General features: G+C 46.6%; 1 protein-coding gene across 1 annotated transcript; it reads left to right on the top strand.

The window, feature by feature from the left end:
• The first annotated feature begins 349 nt into the window (after positions 1-349).
• LOC125945120 (uncharacterized) lies at positions 350-11,603 on the top strand. The gene is made up of 6 exons (XM_049666691.1): positions 350-367; positions 1,846-2,059; positions 2,146-2,293; positions 2,382-2,438; positions 8,729-8,791; positions 11,445-11,603. Exons 1-6 carry the CDS (start codon positions 350-352, stop codon positions 11,503-11,505), a joined length of 561 nt encoding a protein of 186 aa, XP_049522648.1. The 3' UTR covers positions 11,506-11,603.
• The last annotated feature ends 1,937 nt before the right edge of the window (positions 11,604-13,540 follow it).

The following is a 13,540-nucleotide window of genomic DNA, read 5'->3' as shown; positions in this document are numbered from 1 at the left end:
GCTGAATTGTTCTAGTGAGCCTGTCGTGCTACCCAGTAGAATGCAGCTTGCCCTCTTCGAACAAAATGAGAGCAGTTGTTGTATTGAAGCTTTAAGGGCAACTCCGGCGATTTTTCGATGTCAACGGATGTCGATGAAATTCGCTGGGTCTGTTCCTCTGAATACCTCCGTCATTTCCTAAAAAAAAACAGGCTTGAGAGTTGCACAGATTTTTTACAAATGAATTTAATTTATTGCCTCGAGCACCCTACCTTACCTCCTCCTCAGTTACAAGCCACATTGTGCATGACGTCAGGAATAGTTCACGCAGCGCAGAGCATGCCGGGATCATGCAAACAGCGACGAGAGCATGGAGGAGTCGACGATCGTGAGCTAGTGCTTCGCGTGAGAAGTTGCTGTCGCGAAAATTTGTGTCCCCTGTGGACGGGCAAGTGGTGCTGCGTTGTTGGCTGCACGAACCACTCGAACAACGCGCAACATCTAAAAAGAGTTTGCTATCACTACTTTCCTCGCGACAATGTGCTTCGCGAGCGGTGGATTAGTGCTATCCGGCGTGACAACTGGTCCCCGAGCAAACAAGCGGCCGTGTGTTCCGATCATTTGGCACCTGATGCCTACAAGGATAGTGTTCATCTGATGAAAGCCTTCGGATTAGCAAAACCATACTTTCGTAGGCACTTGAAGGCAGATGCCGTGCCGACAGTGTTCGACCAGACAAAGCTGAGCCAGCCGCCAGCGCCACGATGCAAAGCCGTCAAAAGAAGAGCGAGGTACGTGAAGGAACTTTTTAAGTGGTCATGTAATTATTAGATGGTAGTACACTGCAGCAGAAAGTGCCCATCTTATGAGCGCGCGAGTATGTGATGTTGTAATTACTCACATTGATGTCACTCACGCTCGTTCGTTTACCGTCAAACTTGATCCGAGGGGAATTTTTTGAGTGAAATCGAAAATTATGGCTGCTACACAGTGCAACTATCTGGATCCGGTCGGTTTAGCTTACGGAGCTCAAAGGTACAGACAGCGCACGATCGCGGCGGATTGTGATTGAGTGGATCCGGATCGAGCGAAATCGAGATCGAAAGTGCGCACATGTAGAAGCACTCGATCCAAATCGTTAGCTACTTCGTGATGGGAGCAGTATTTCCGTTTGATAGAGGTATATATACACCATCGCGAGTGGTCGGCAATACCATACAATACCACGAGATTCACTGCCGTTGTGGTTTGGTTGCATTATTTTGTAACCCTGTCGAGGCGACTTGTACTCGCAGCTTCAATTGAACAAACAACTAATTTGAGCTGCGTACAAGTATGTGAAAATGATTAACCAAGTGCTGCAGCATCAGTAGGATCATCTCTGTAAAAAATTAAGAAAAAAATATAAACAAACACATTGTCTAGCTCACAGTATATTTCAGCATCACTTCCATGTTCCTTTTTTTGTGATACTGGGTTGTTCCATGTTCTCAACTCATAAAAGCAAGGAACTGGTAATGTGCCCATTTGCTTTTTGCGCAAATTATTGAAAATGTGCCATGTGCACATGATTACTTGAATACAGTGCTTGAGTATAGTGTGCTATGGAGCAAGGATATCTATAGCTGAGTGATGTTATCAAACTTCAGATACAATGCCAGTCTGTAGAGGAAGCCCCATAGGTAGTCGGCTTGTGCACCTGCAGCAAATAGCTCTAGGCACTTTATAAGATATGTGGATGGTCGAAATTAGTAAAAGTACTTCCATAAATACATTCTGTTACATTTCAACTAAAAGAGATAGAGGCGTTATGTTTAGCTTCTGATCGAATTTCTTCTACACTGCCTACTTTTTTTTGTATGCCAGCATTATCTCCAAGAAGCACTTGGCGTGGCAGAGCCGGAGGACGACCATGTGGAGAGTAACAATCAGCATGACTTGAGTTGCCAAGCTGCCACCACCACACAGCACAGTGATGTGCGGGAAGCTGAGCCACAGATGCGTGATGTTTATGTTCAAACAGTTCCGCACGTACAGAAGTCAAAGGCTGTACAGACATGCATCAAGAATCCATCTGTTGGTGAGAGCATGACTGCTATTTGTTCTTCCTTATAAAAAAATTGACAGTCAATGAATGTGTCTTAAAAACTTGTTTTTATTGTGCAGGGGTCCAGGCAAGCCCATTATCTTTTTGTGACAGCTTTGTTCAAACTGAAGACAGGCTGGCATACAGTGAAGAGGTACCATCAGAGTTGAGGCCGTTCTGCTCTACGCCGAGACATGATGTTGATGCACCAGGTCTCAATCTATACAGGTATGCAATCTGATTCATATTTTGTATGACACGTGCAAGTGATTGTGCATAACAATTGGCACTGTATGCACTTTTACCAAATTTTTAGGACTGACTACCTCAGTGATGAGCTGTCCAGCTGTGATGACTCTGACTCGGATATCATGTAAGCCTAAGGATACCTTGTTTATTTATTCTTGTTTTTAATTCACACTACATGAACACCTAGGCCTTGCAAAATGTACCTCCTTGATACATAACTTCGGCTCGATAAGCAGATGTAACCCTGCCAAGAACATGAACGTAAACTTGATAACTTTCCAGCATGAGACATGGCCATGTCAGGAAACAGTGTTGTAAGTGAACATTGTCCAATATTTTGTTCTGCAGCTTGAAAAATTGTGATATATGGTACTAAATGCACATGTGCCTGCTGTTGCTAAGAGCTGCACTATCCCTACAATTACATCAGCCTAATGTTACTTCCTGTGCATTATTGACCTCAATCTTACGCTACAAAAATTATTGCACTGTTTCAACTAATCTGCTAAAAAATCCTAAAAGCGTTAAGAATTTGAATAATATGAATGACACTATGAAACAATGGGAGTGCTTGAATTCCTTTCTAAACAAGGATGGGTGTGCAACGTTACGGTAATTAAAATCAGTTAATTGACCAGCCTATAGCCTCGCATTGTAAATTGAAACGTGCTGGTTTCTCATTTATCTCTTTTCCTGGCACACCACACGAGGTGCTCACTGTTATCCATAACCTCAAGAACACTGGCACTGGATTAGATAAGAGGGACCCCAGCTAGACCAAATTCTTTCGGAGTACCCCCCCCCCCACACCACTATGGCGAACCTCATAATTAGATCATGGTTTAGGCACGTGAAACCCCAGAATTTAATTGAGTATGACAAGGAAGTTTAGCACGGCTGTGGACGGCACGAAGGACGCCGACAGGAAGACACAATAGCGTAGGTTTCGCCAGGTGCACCAGGAACAGCGTCGAGCACGAGCCCCACTACAGTAGCGCTGGCGATTCGGCTCCGGAGCTCTACACGACGCACTTCTTCTTCCTTACATCTTCCCCCTTCGCTGAAGACGGAGCCGCACAGGAGGCCTAAGGCGTCGTGAGGACGAAGGGCTCGTGATACGGCTTGAGCCGATCGACGTGGACAGTTTCGCGGCCTCGGCGACGCAGGTCCATAGGGGGCGTAGAGGTTCGATGACGTAGTTCACCGGAGAAGTTTGCTGCAGAACCCGGTAGGGTCCATGGTACCGGGATACAAACTTGGAGGAGACACCTGATGTCGAAGTAGGAGGCACCCACAACCAAACGAGAGCGTCAGGCGAAAACTGGGTGTGGGGGCTCCCGTCGTCATGACGAAATTTCTGTAGCGCTTGTTCTTGCATTGTAAGGGAGCGAGCTAGTTGCCGATATTCTTCTGCATACCAGGCGGCTTCTGAAACCGGTGTACCCTCTGATAAGTCGGGACGGTAAGGAAGAATAGTGTTAATGGGAAATGACGGTTCTCGGCCATACAGAAGAAAGAAGGGAGAAAAGCCCGTCGTTGCCTGGGGTGCCGTATTGTAGGCGTACGTGACATAGGGAAGGATAATGTCCCAGTTGGTGTGGTTGGAGGCGACATACATCGAAAGCATGTCGCCAAGAGTTCGGTTAAAGCGTTCTGTCAATCCATTTGTTTGCGGGTGATATGCGGTGGTACAGCGATGAATAATGCGTCACTCAGTGAGAAGTTCTTGAAGGACATCGGCGAGAAAGCCGCGGTCGCTCAGTAGTTCGCGGGGAGCGCCGTGACGTAGAATGAAGCGTTGAAGCAGGAAGAAGGCAACGTCACGACCCGTCGCGGCTGGTAGAGCGGCTGTTTCGGCATACCTCGTGAGGTGGTCTATAGCTACAATGACCCAGCGATTGCCAGCAGCTGTGTATGGAAGAGGCCCGTATAGGTCTATTCCAACCCGGTCAAAAGGTCGTGACGGGCACGGCAAAGGTTGCATTGGTCCAGAAGAGCGGCAAGGATCAGGCTTGCGGCGTTGACATTCTGTGCAAGAGCGAATGTACTTTTGCACAAATGTGTACATACCGCGCCAATAAAACCTATGACGTAGTCTGGTGTAGGTCTTGAAGAGACCAGCGTGTGCACACTGAGGGTCGGCGTGGAAAGCGGCGCATACATCGGTGCGGAGCTGCCGGGGTATTACAAGCAGCCATTTGCGGCCGTCGGAACTGTAGTTACGGCGATAGACGATGGCGTCGCGGATGGCGAAGTGCGAAGCTTGCCGGCGTAGTGCTCGGGATGGTGGGTGTTCAGGTGCATCAGAGATGTAATCTATCAAAGATGAAATCCAGGAGTCCTTGCGCTGCTCCAAAGCCATGTCTACAGAAGCGAATGGGGGAAGTGGGTCGTCTAGGACGGAGACACTGACAATGTCGGTGTGGACAGGCGAGCGCGAAAGAGCATCGGCATCGGCGTGCTTCTTGCCTGAGCGGTAGACAACCTGGATGTCGTACTCTTGGAGCCTCAGCGCCCACCGGGCTAGGCGGCCGCAGGGATCCTTGAGGGATGACAGCTAGCAAAGTGCGTGGTGATCGGTGACAACATCGAAGGACCGGCCGTACAGGTATGGACGAAATTTTGTAATGGCCCAGATGATCGCTAGACATTCTTTCTCCGTGACTGAATAATTTTCTTCGGCTTTCGTAAGAGTGCGGCTCGCGTAAGCAACAACATATTCTTGGTAGCCGGGCTTTCGCTGGGCCAGCACAGCGCCAAGACCAACGCCGCTAGCATCCGTATGGATTTCCGTGGGAGCAGTTGGATCAAAATGGCGCAGTATCGGTGGTGTTGTAAGCAGGCGACGTAGCGTCGCGAAGGCCTCGTCGCAAGCCGGGGACCACGCGGAAAGATTGGTATCTCCCTTAAGTAGCTCTGTCAGCGGTGCCATAATCGAAGCGAAATTTCGAATGAAGCGGCGGAAGTACGAGCAGAGGCCAATGAAACTACGCAAGTCTTTTAGAGACGTTGGCCTTGGGAATTCTTTAACAGCACGGAGCTTTGCGGCATCGGGGAGAACGCCGTCCTTCGACACGACATGTCCCGAGAATTGTCAACTTCCGTGCCCCAAAGTGACATTTTTTCAGGTTGAGTTGGAGGCCAGCGTCACTAAGAAAGCGTAAAACCTGCTCCAAACGATCAAGGTGAGTAGGAAAATCTGGTGCAAACACTACTACATCGTCCAAATAACACAAGCATGTGTTCCATTTGAGGCCTCGAAGAATGGTATCCATCATCCGCTCAAAAGTCGCGGGCGCGTTGCAAAGACCGAATGGCATCACACGAAATTCGTATAAGCCATCTGGTGTGATGAAAGCTGTTTTAGGCTTATCGTCTGCAGCCATAGGCACCTGCCAATAACCAGAGCGTAGATCGAGGGAGGAAAAGAACTCTGCACCTTGTAAGCAGTCTAAGGCGTCACCAATCCGTGGCAATGGATAAACATCCTTTCGGGTTATTTTGTTTAGGCGACGGTAGTCCACGCAAAAGCAGATCGAGCCATCCTTCTTTTTAACTAAAACAACTGGCGATGCCCATGGACTGTCGGATGGTTGAATGACGCCACGCTTGAGCATTTCACCTACTTGCTCATCAATGACGCGTCGTTCTGTCGAAGATACGCGGTATGGTCGCTGCCGAAGCGGTGAGTGAGCACCGGTGTCAATCCGGTGGCATACAGTCGTCGTTCGACCCAGAGAAGTCGAGGAGACGGAGGAGGTCATGGCGCTGCTTGGGGTTTAAGGCGTTGTCGATGACGTGACTGAAAACGTCTTCAGGCGATGTGGCAGGTACGGGACAACCGGAGAGGGTGTTGACCTCGGACGATCCATTAGGAAGTTCCAACGCGGTAATAGTGTCGTAAGGCTCCACAGTGCCGAGAGATTCACTGCGAAGCAACGTAATCGGGAATGGGAAGTGGTTGTAGACAGGAAGGTGAGTCGCACCTGCTTGAAGGCCAAGCAGCGCGGTTGGGAGTGGTGAGATGTGGCGACGAACGAAAGCAGTGGAAGGTGTGAAGAGTACGGTATAGTCGGAGGCAATGGAACAGGATACAGGTGCCAGAACGGATGCGTGCGGAGGTATCTGGATGTCGTCAGTGAGGGATAACTTGGTGCAGGGAAGCGAAACGTCGTCAGATATGGCATTGCCAAGCGAAGAGAAGGCGACTTCTGCACGGGAGCAATCAATAACAGCTTGGTGACGAGAGAGAAAATCCCAACCTAAAATAATATCGTGGGAACAGTGGGGAAGAACGACGAACTCGACGATGTAGAGCACTCCTTGAATTTCAAGTCTGGCGGTGCACGCAGCCACCGGCTGGACGTGCTGTGCTGTGGCCGTGCGGAGTAATGGACCGAAGAAAGGCGTCGTAACTTTTCGTATTAAGTGACATAGTTTTTCGGCAATCACAGATATGGCGGCACCTGTGTCAATGAGGGCAAGCACAGAGACACCTTCAACAGCGACATCAATAACGTTGGGCAGCGAAAGAAGAGGGCTTGAGCGTTGCGACGATGACGCAGTTCTTGCCTCGGGAACTGCGCCACTTAGTTTTCCGTGTCAGCGGTAGAGGGACGTCGACGCATCGGGGAGAGCGAGCGACAACGAGGAGAAAAAGAACGGCGGTCAGAAACTGGGCGAAGGCTAGGGCGGGGAGAGGTAAATTGCGGTCTGGAGCGTAAGACAACGGATGATCGTACGCTGCTGTGCGTGGGTCGTCACGTGGAAGAAGTGGACGGCGGTGGCACAGGCGTGCAACGTGTCCGGGAATACCACACGAATAGCAGATGGGCCGATTGTCCGCTGTGCGCCAGGGATTAATTGCTCGATGGACTGGAGGTCGTGGCGGGGAAGTAAAAACAGGGCTAGGCATCGGAGGCGGAGCCCGGATCGTCGGTGGGCGTGATCATGCGTCGGCGTAAGTCAGGGGGGCGGTGAGTTGAGGCGCCCGCTTCAGAGAAAGGACCTCGGACACTTGTTCTTCTATGACGTGTCGTAGGGTCGGACTAAAGGACGAACTGGACTCCGGCGGGTTGGAGATAAGGGAGAGCTGGCGAGCAACTTCTTCCCGGACGAAAGCCTTGATCTGCGAGAGGAGGTTGGAATCGTGAAGAGGAGAGGTCAAGCCGGACAATGATTCCTGATGGGGAACAGGACGGCGGGTGAGGAGGCGTTGACGGCGGAGCTCGTCATAGCTTTGGCAGAGTTCAATAACTTGGCCAACAGTCGAGGGGCTCTTTGAAATCAGCATCTGAAACGCATCCTCGTCGATGCCCTTCAGGATATGCTTGATTTTATTGCCCTCAGTCATGGATGCATCGACGCGTTTGCCGAGAGCGATGACATCTTCGATGTAGCTCGTAAAGGTCTCACCAAGCTGCTGAGAGCGCGACTGCAGACGCTGTTCGGCACGAAGCTTTTGTACAGCAGGGCGGCCGAAGACCTCGCTGAACTTTGTCTTGAACACAGTCCAGCTTGGAACTTCGCTTTCGTGGTTGCGAAACCACAAGTTGGCAATTCCGGTAAGGTAAAAAGGGACGGTGGTCAATTTCGTGGTGTCATCCCATTTGTTGTTAAGACTGACACGTACGTATGATGATAGCCAGTCATCAACGTCGTGGTCATCAGCACCGCTAAAGATGGGAGGGTCCCGCTGACGGAGTGTGCCGGGGCATACGGAGGACTGGGGAGCAGCTGGTGGTACGCTCGTGGCGCTTGCGGAGGTCATGATGGCAGGGAGGATCCGGCTGCGCAATTCCAGGATTACAGGAGACCCAGCAAACCTCCACCAAATATGACAAGGAAGTCTAGCACGGCTGTGGACGGCACGAAGGACGCCGACAGGAAGACACAATAGCGCAGGTTTCGCCAGGTGCACCAGGAACAGCGTCGAGCACGAGCCCCACTACAGTAGCGCTGGCGATTCGGCTGCGGAGCTCTACACGACGCACTTCTTCCTTACATGAGTAATTTCTTGAACAGATTTCATTCAAAATGCTATTGATTCTGTATATTGTGCTGATTTTATATTTTTGGATTCTAGTAAGGCTACCATTAGTAAGTAAGGATACTGGGTTAACCATAATATCCTCCTTGACAAACTTGAAACTTATGGTGTCACTAGCCCTCCATTAAAATTTTTGAAATCGTATTTACTGAATAGGCATCAAATTCTTAGCTGTGGGGGCTGCTGTTCTGGCTTAAGAACATTTGCCCAAGGCGTGCCTTAGGGCTCCATTTTAGGTCCGCTACTGTTTATAATGTACGTCTCTGAATTCTTATTACTGTCTGGATTGATAAGTATCGTGATCGTTTGCATATGCATAATCTACTAGAGCTTCTCTTGCTGATGTTCCTTTGAACTCTTTACAGTGACTACACAAATGACTCGTCATACGTCTGTGATGAGCTGAACTATGATGACAGTGACCCCGAGTAAGTTTATAATTGCTTTTGAGGCTCTATTTCAGTATTATATATAAAGGTGCAAAGGCTGGCACGGTACCTGTGCACTACCTTTGTGTGCACTACTGCATCAGTTGTAACAGTAAAGACTTGCGTAGTAACAGCATCAGTTGTAACAGTGAACAGTTTGCTAACCACATTTGCTGAGTCAAGGTTAACCAGCTTGGGTCACGGGGCTCTTTCTTCTTACATTGGGGGTAGTGGGTGGTTTCCACAAATATCTACCGTGGAGTCCATATCGAGACTCTCCTGTGCAGTTTTTGTTGAGGTGTCCACTGACAATCCCTAAATGCACCACAGGTCAGTAGCGATTGCCAAGGGCAGTGGTAGGGCCGCTTTCACTTTGTTGTAAAGAACAAAGCACCCAGACACCTTCATTATATAGTCAAATTTATTGCAGGGATCTTCAGTATAGAGGCATCGACAAAACTTATAAAAGATAGGAATTGGGGCGGAACATACTGAATACTTCATTATAGAAGTCATTTCATTACAGAGGCATTCAGGTGTATTTGTTTCCTGGTAAGAAACATCCACATAGAGAATTCTAGCTCTCATGCATTGAGATCCGTGAGCCGCTATTTGACAAAATGTTCTGGGTTAAAATAGCATTGTGAGAGACTGAGACAAACACACGAAGACACACAGTGCTGACACATGCAGACTGTAACTGCATTTATATCGGGGAGAGCGAAAATTTTTAAAGACAGTTGAAACACCACATGAATGATGTCAGAAAAAATGATGTCAGAAAAAACGTCTCCAAAGCACTTGCAGAACACGTGGCATCTTCTAATCATGGGATTGACTGGGCCATGGCAGGCATCATCGCAAAAGAAAGAAACTGGTGTTCCCGTCAGTATCCGTCCGTGAGCCACTATTTTACAAAATGTTCTGGGTTAAAATAACATTGTGAGAGACTGAGACAAACACACGAAGACACACAGTGCTGACACATGCAGACTGTAACTGCATTTATATCGGGGAGAGCGAAAATTTTTAAAGACAGTTGAAACACCACATGAATGATGTCAGAAAAAATGATGTCAGAAAAAATGATGTCAGAAAAAATGTCTCCAAAGCATTTGCGGAACACGTGGCATCTTCTAATCATGGGATTGACTGGGCCATGGCAGGCATCATCGAAAAAGAAAGAAACTGGTGTTCCCGTCAGTATCCGTAATTGTTTCGTATCCAGACTACGAAAGCGCTAAACAGAAATGATGGTAATCTTCCATTTGCGTATGCTAGGGGCCTTGGTCACATACTGAAACGGACATAAGCTCACCTTCTCAAGCCACTTTATGTGAACAAGGTTTCTGTGCGGAAGCAGAAACGTCTTGCAGTTTTTTAAATCTTTCCATTTTTGGTCTGCGTTTCTCTGGTTTCCTTTAGACTTCATAGCTTACGAGTCATGAAAATGCACCTGGTCACACGACACTGCCCATATAGGAGTTATTAGTAACGAAACACATAACTGATGAAAGATGATGGGCCATTTGCACCCGGATAAACTTCGAGTTAACTGTGGCACATCACTTTTCAGGTGCATAAATGGGTTTACTTTGTAACAATTTGCTGCAGTGAGTTGCAATTTCCATTCTTTTTGTTCTTTATGAGGTGAAGGGCATTACTATAGAGCCTATAAAAAACAAAAAGATTGGCATTCTATGGTTAATCAAGCAAACATGTTAAATTCTGATTCGACCTCAATGTTCTTGCATAAGGTGAAAAACGGCTAGTAAATGTGCATTTTCTGTGATCACTGCAGGCCACCTGTACAGGAAATGTGTGCTGAAGATGGGGTGACTACAAAGAAATACATTGTTTTTGAATCCTGCTTGATGGAACTGTTGAAGCGTTGCCGGGTTTGTGGAGCATCCAAAAGCAGAGTAGACATTGCGGGAACAGGAACAATGATTTCTGCTACCATAAAGTGTGCCAAAAACCATGTAACGAAGTGGTCGAGTCAGCCGATGGCCAAAGGAAAGGCTCTTGGCAATTTATTGTTGTGCTGCGCCATTATATTCACTGGGAGCAGTCCAACCAAAGTGATTCGCCTATTGTCAGTTATGGGAGTGCAGTCACTTCAAAAGACGCAGTACTTCCAGTACCAAAGGTGCTACCTACTTCCAGCGGTTGAGCAGGTTTGTATTGGCAATGCTGCCTACTTGTATCAAATTGCTAGTCTCTACAACTGTCATGAGCTATGTGCATGTCTTCAGGCTCACGTCTAAGTACAGCTGGGCCCACTCTAAGGGGGAAACCACTAATGCATGGCCTGCAGGCTCGAGAGCTCTGGGGATATAAAGCAGTGCAAAAAGTAAAGGCGCGTAGTGAGGAAACATAGGACTAACACATGCCATCTGCTGCAGCCTCTGGTACGCCAAATGTTTGCCACTGCAGGAACATTGTTGGGGCCACAAAATTGCTTATTCTTTTTAACAGTGAACCAAGATCTACATAAGTACATGCAGTTCTTGTGTAATCATTTGTCGATGAAAGGTATCAAAGATAAGAAAATTACACAGAAAATGTTTGCACAAGGGTTTAATGCACTGCATTCAGAGCTTGCAGCAAAAATTCATTACATTCAAGCATCCTGTTTTATTACATTTTTAAGGCATGGCAGTCCCAGCAGAAGTCTGTCATTGAAGAGGCCAGACACCAGCCACACTCACTAGCAGGTGATGGCAGATGTGACACGCCTGGCCACTCCGCAGACTTTGGCACTTACACGTTGTTGGACACTGAGCTGAACAAAATAATGCACACTGAGCTTGTCAAGGTGGGTCCTGTTTCATTTTTCCCCGATTATTTTGTAGCGTGACATTTTAAGTAGATGACATGCAACCATCATAATAGGTGTCTTGGTGACCACGTGGTTGTTTGAAATTCCGTTGTCATGTTACCATCTCTGATGAGTGCCAGAAATCTATGGACCTAGTGAGGTTCAAATTGATGGTTTTCTATTTCTCAGCCGGACATAAACACCCAACCATGGTAGTTCTATTGCAGTGACTGAATAGTTCAAGCATTTTATGCAGCTTGATGCATGTGTAGTGAAATGCACAATTATTTATGTACCTCTAAGAGGCATGCCCAAACTGGTGTCGGCTTTCGAAGAGTTTAAACAGTACGCAAATTAAAAACAGCAATGTCACTGAGCTGGCACAAAGGCTAAGACAAGTAAAAACAAAATAATGATGCAAGGTAAACTGCACATGCGTGTCGTGCCTTCGTCTAAGAATGCATACATGGACAATGCCTGTTCTACCTGTTCTTATAGCAGATCAAGTTCTTAATTCTCTCCTAACCGCTAGAAACATGCTTCTGTTTCATTTATGCTTGAACATATCAAGAGATCAGTTGAAACATATATTGTGACACCTAAAATTGTATACTGATCATTGCCGTTTTGAATGAAAGTAAGCAGAAATAATTGTTCAGATAGCTTTTGCTAATGTTGTTAAAATTCAAAGCAGCACCACAAGAAGCATGAATGAAAGTAATACTTTGCCGTTTTTATTATAAGTACTGAGAGTAAAAAAAATGAAAATATATAAAATATTTGCCTTGGTATTAGTTGCCAACTACTGCCAGTTAGACCGTAAAGATTATGCAGATTTAGTAGCATGAATATTAGCCATAGTGTTGCCCATGACAGGCTGCTACTTATTTGTGATTACATGTTTTATGTCCAAGCGTGAAAAGGCTATTTTATGCCTCGCGTTTTGTCCGAAACATTATTAGGGTCCTTCAGTCCTTTGCTGAAGGTCAAAAGCATGCATATTGCACTGCAGCAAATCATTGAAAAAAAATAAACTCCTGAATACTGCTTTGTCTAAGACACTGAAAATATCCTTTAACTCTATGACAAATGGGTCAAAAGCATGTATCCATCTATCTTCTTATGTTTATGTAACAGCTATTGAATGTTAGAAGGAATAAAATCATCAGTAATGAGGTTGCCCTTTTTAGCATATATGGAGAATGACAGGAAAGTAATTTTTAGTGCAAGTTCTACGTTGGCTAAAAGTAAGGACTGTAAGAAGTGGCTCACGTTTATCTTGTGCATTTGTGAAATTTGGCTGTAGCAGCAAAACTGAAAAGCTCCTTTGCAATATTGCAGTCAACAGAAGTTTCTTCAAGCAACAAAATGGAGAAAGGTCTGGAGAGAGCCCTCGATCATCTGATTGAGCTGGGACTTCACATCGATTCCCTGGTGACGGATCGGCATTGTGAAATTAAGGCTTTCATTGGAACCCAGCACCCAATGATATGCCACTTGTTTGACCTGTGGCATATTGCAAAAGGTAGATCCATGTGTCTCTTTGAAGTGGCCCAAATACGAATGGGTGCATAACTTCCTAATGTCTGCAATTATTATACAGGGAAGAGCACATGTCATATAAAATCGGTAAAAAAAATATTTCGTGCCTACTGCTGCACTGTTCTTGCTCAAGTTTCGCAGAAATATCTTATTTTGTGATCTACTTCACCCAGTGCAACACTTTGCACAGTTACTTGTCTGATTATTAAGGGAAAAAATGCAAGGTTTCCTTTATTTATACGAATGCAAACTGCTGCTGAGACAGCACTTTCATGAACTTATGTTGCTGCCTGTTGGCAGCTGCAAAAGCAGTCATTTAGGTGGGGTTGCCACGTGTTGCCTGCTTCTCTTAAATATGAGGCAACATTTCCTGAACTGAAATTTTC

The sequence above is a fragment of the Dermacentor silvarum genome, chromosome 4, assembly GCF_013339745.2.
Source record: "Dermacentor silvarum isolate Dsil-2018 chromosome 4, BIME_Dsil_1.4, whole genome shotgun sequence".
NCBI lineage: Eukaryota > Metazoa > Arthropoda > Arachnida > Ixodida > Ixodidae > Dermacentor > Dermacentor silvarum.
The sequence above is the reverse complement of the archived record's forward strand: the minus strand, read 5'-3'. Positions and strand labels throughout refer to the sequence as shown.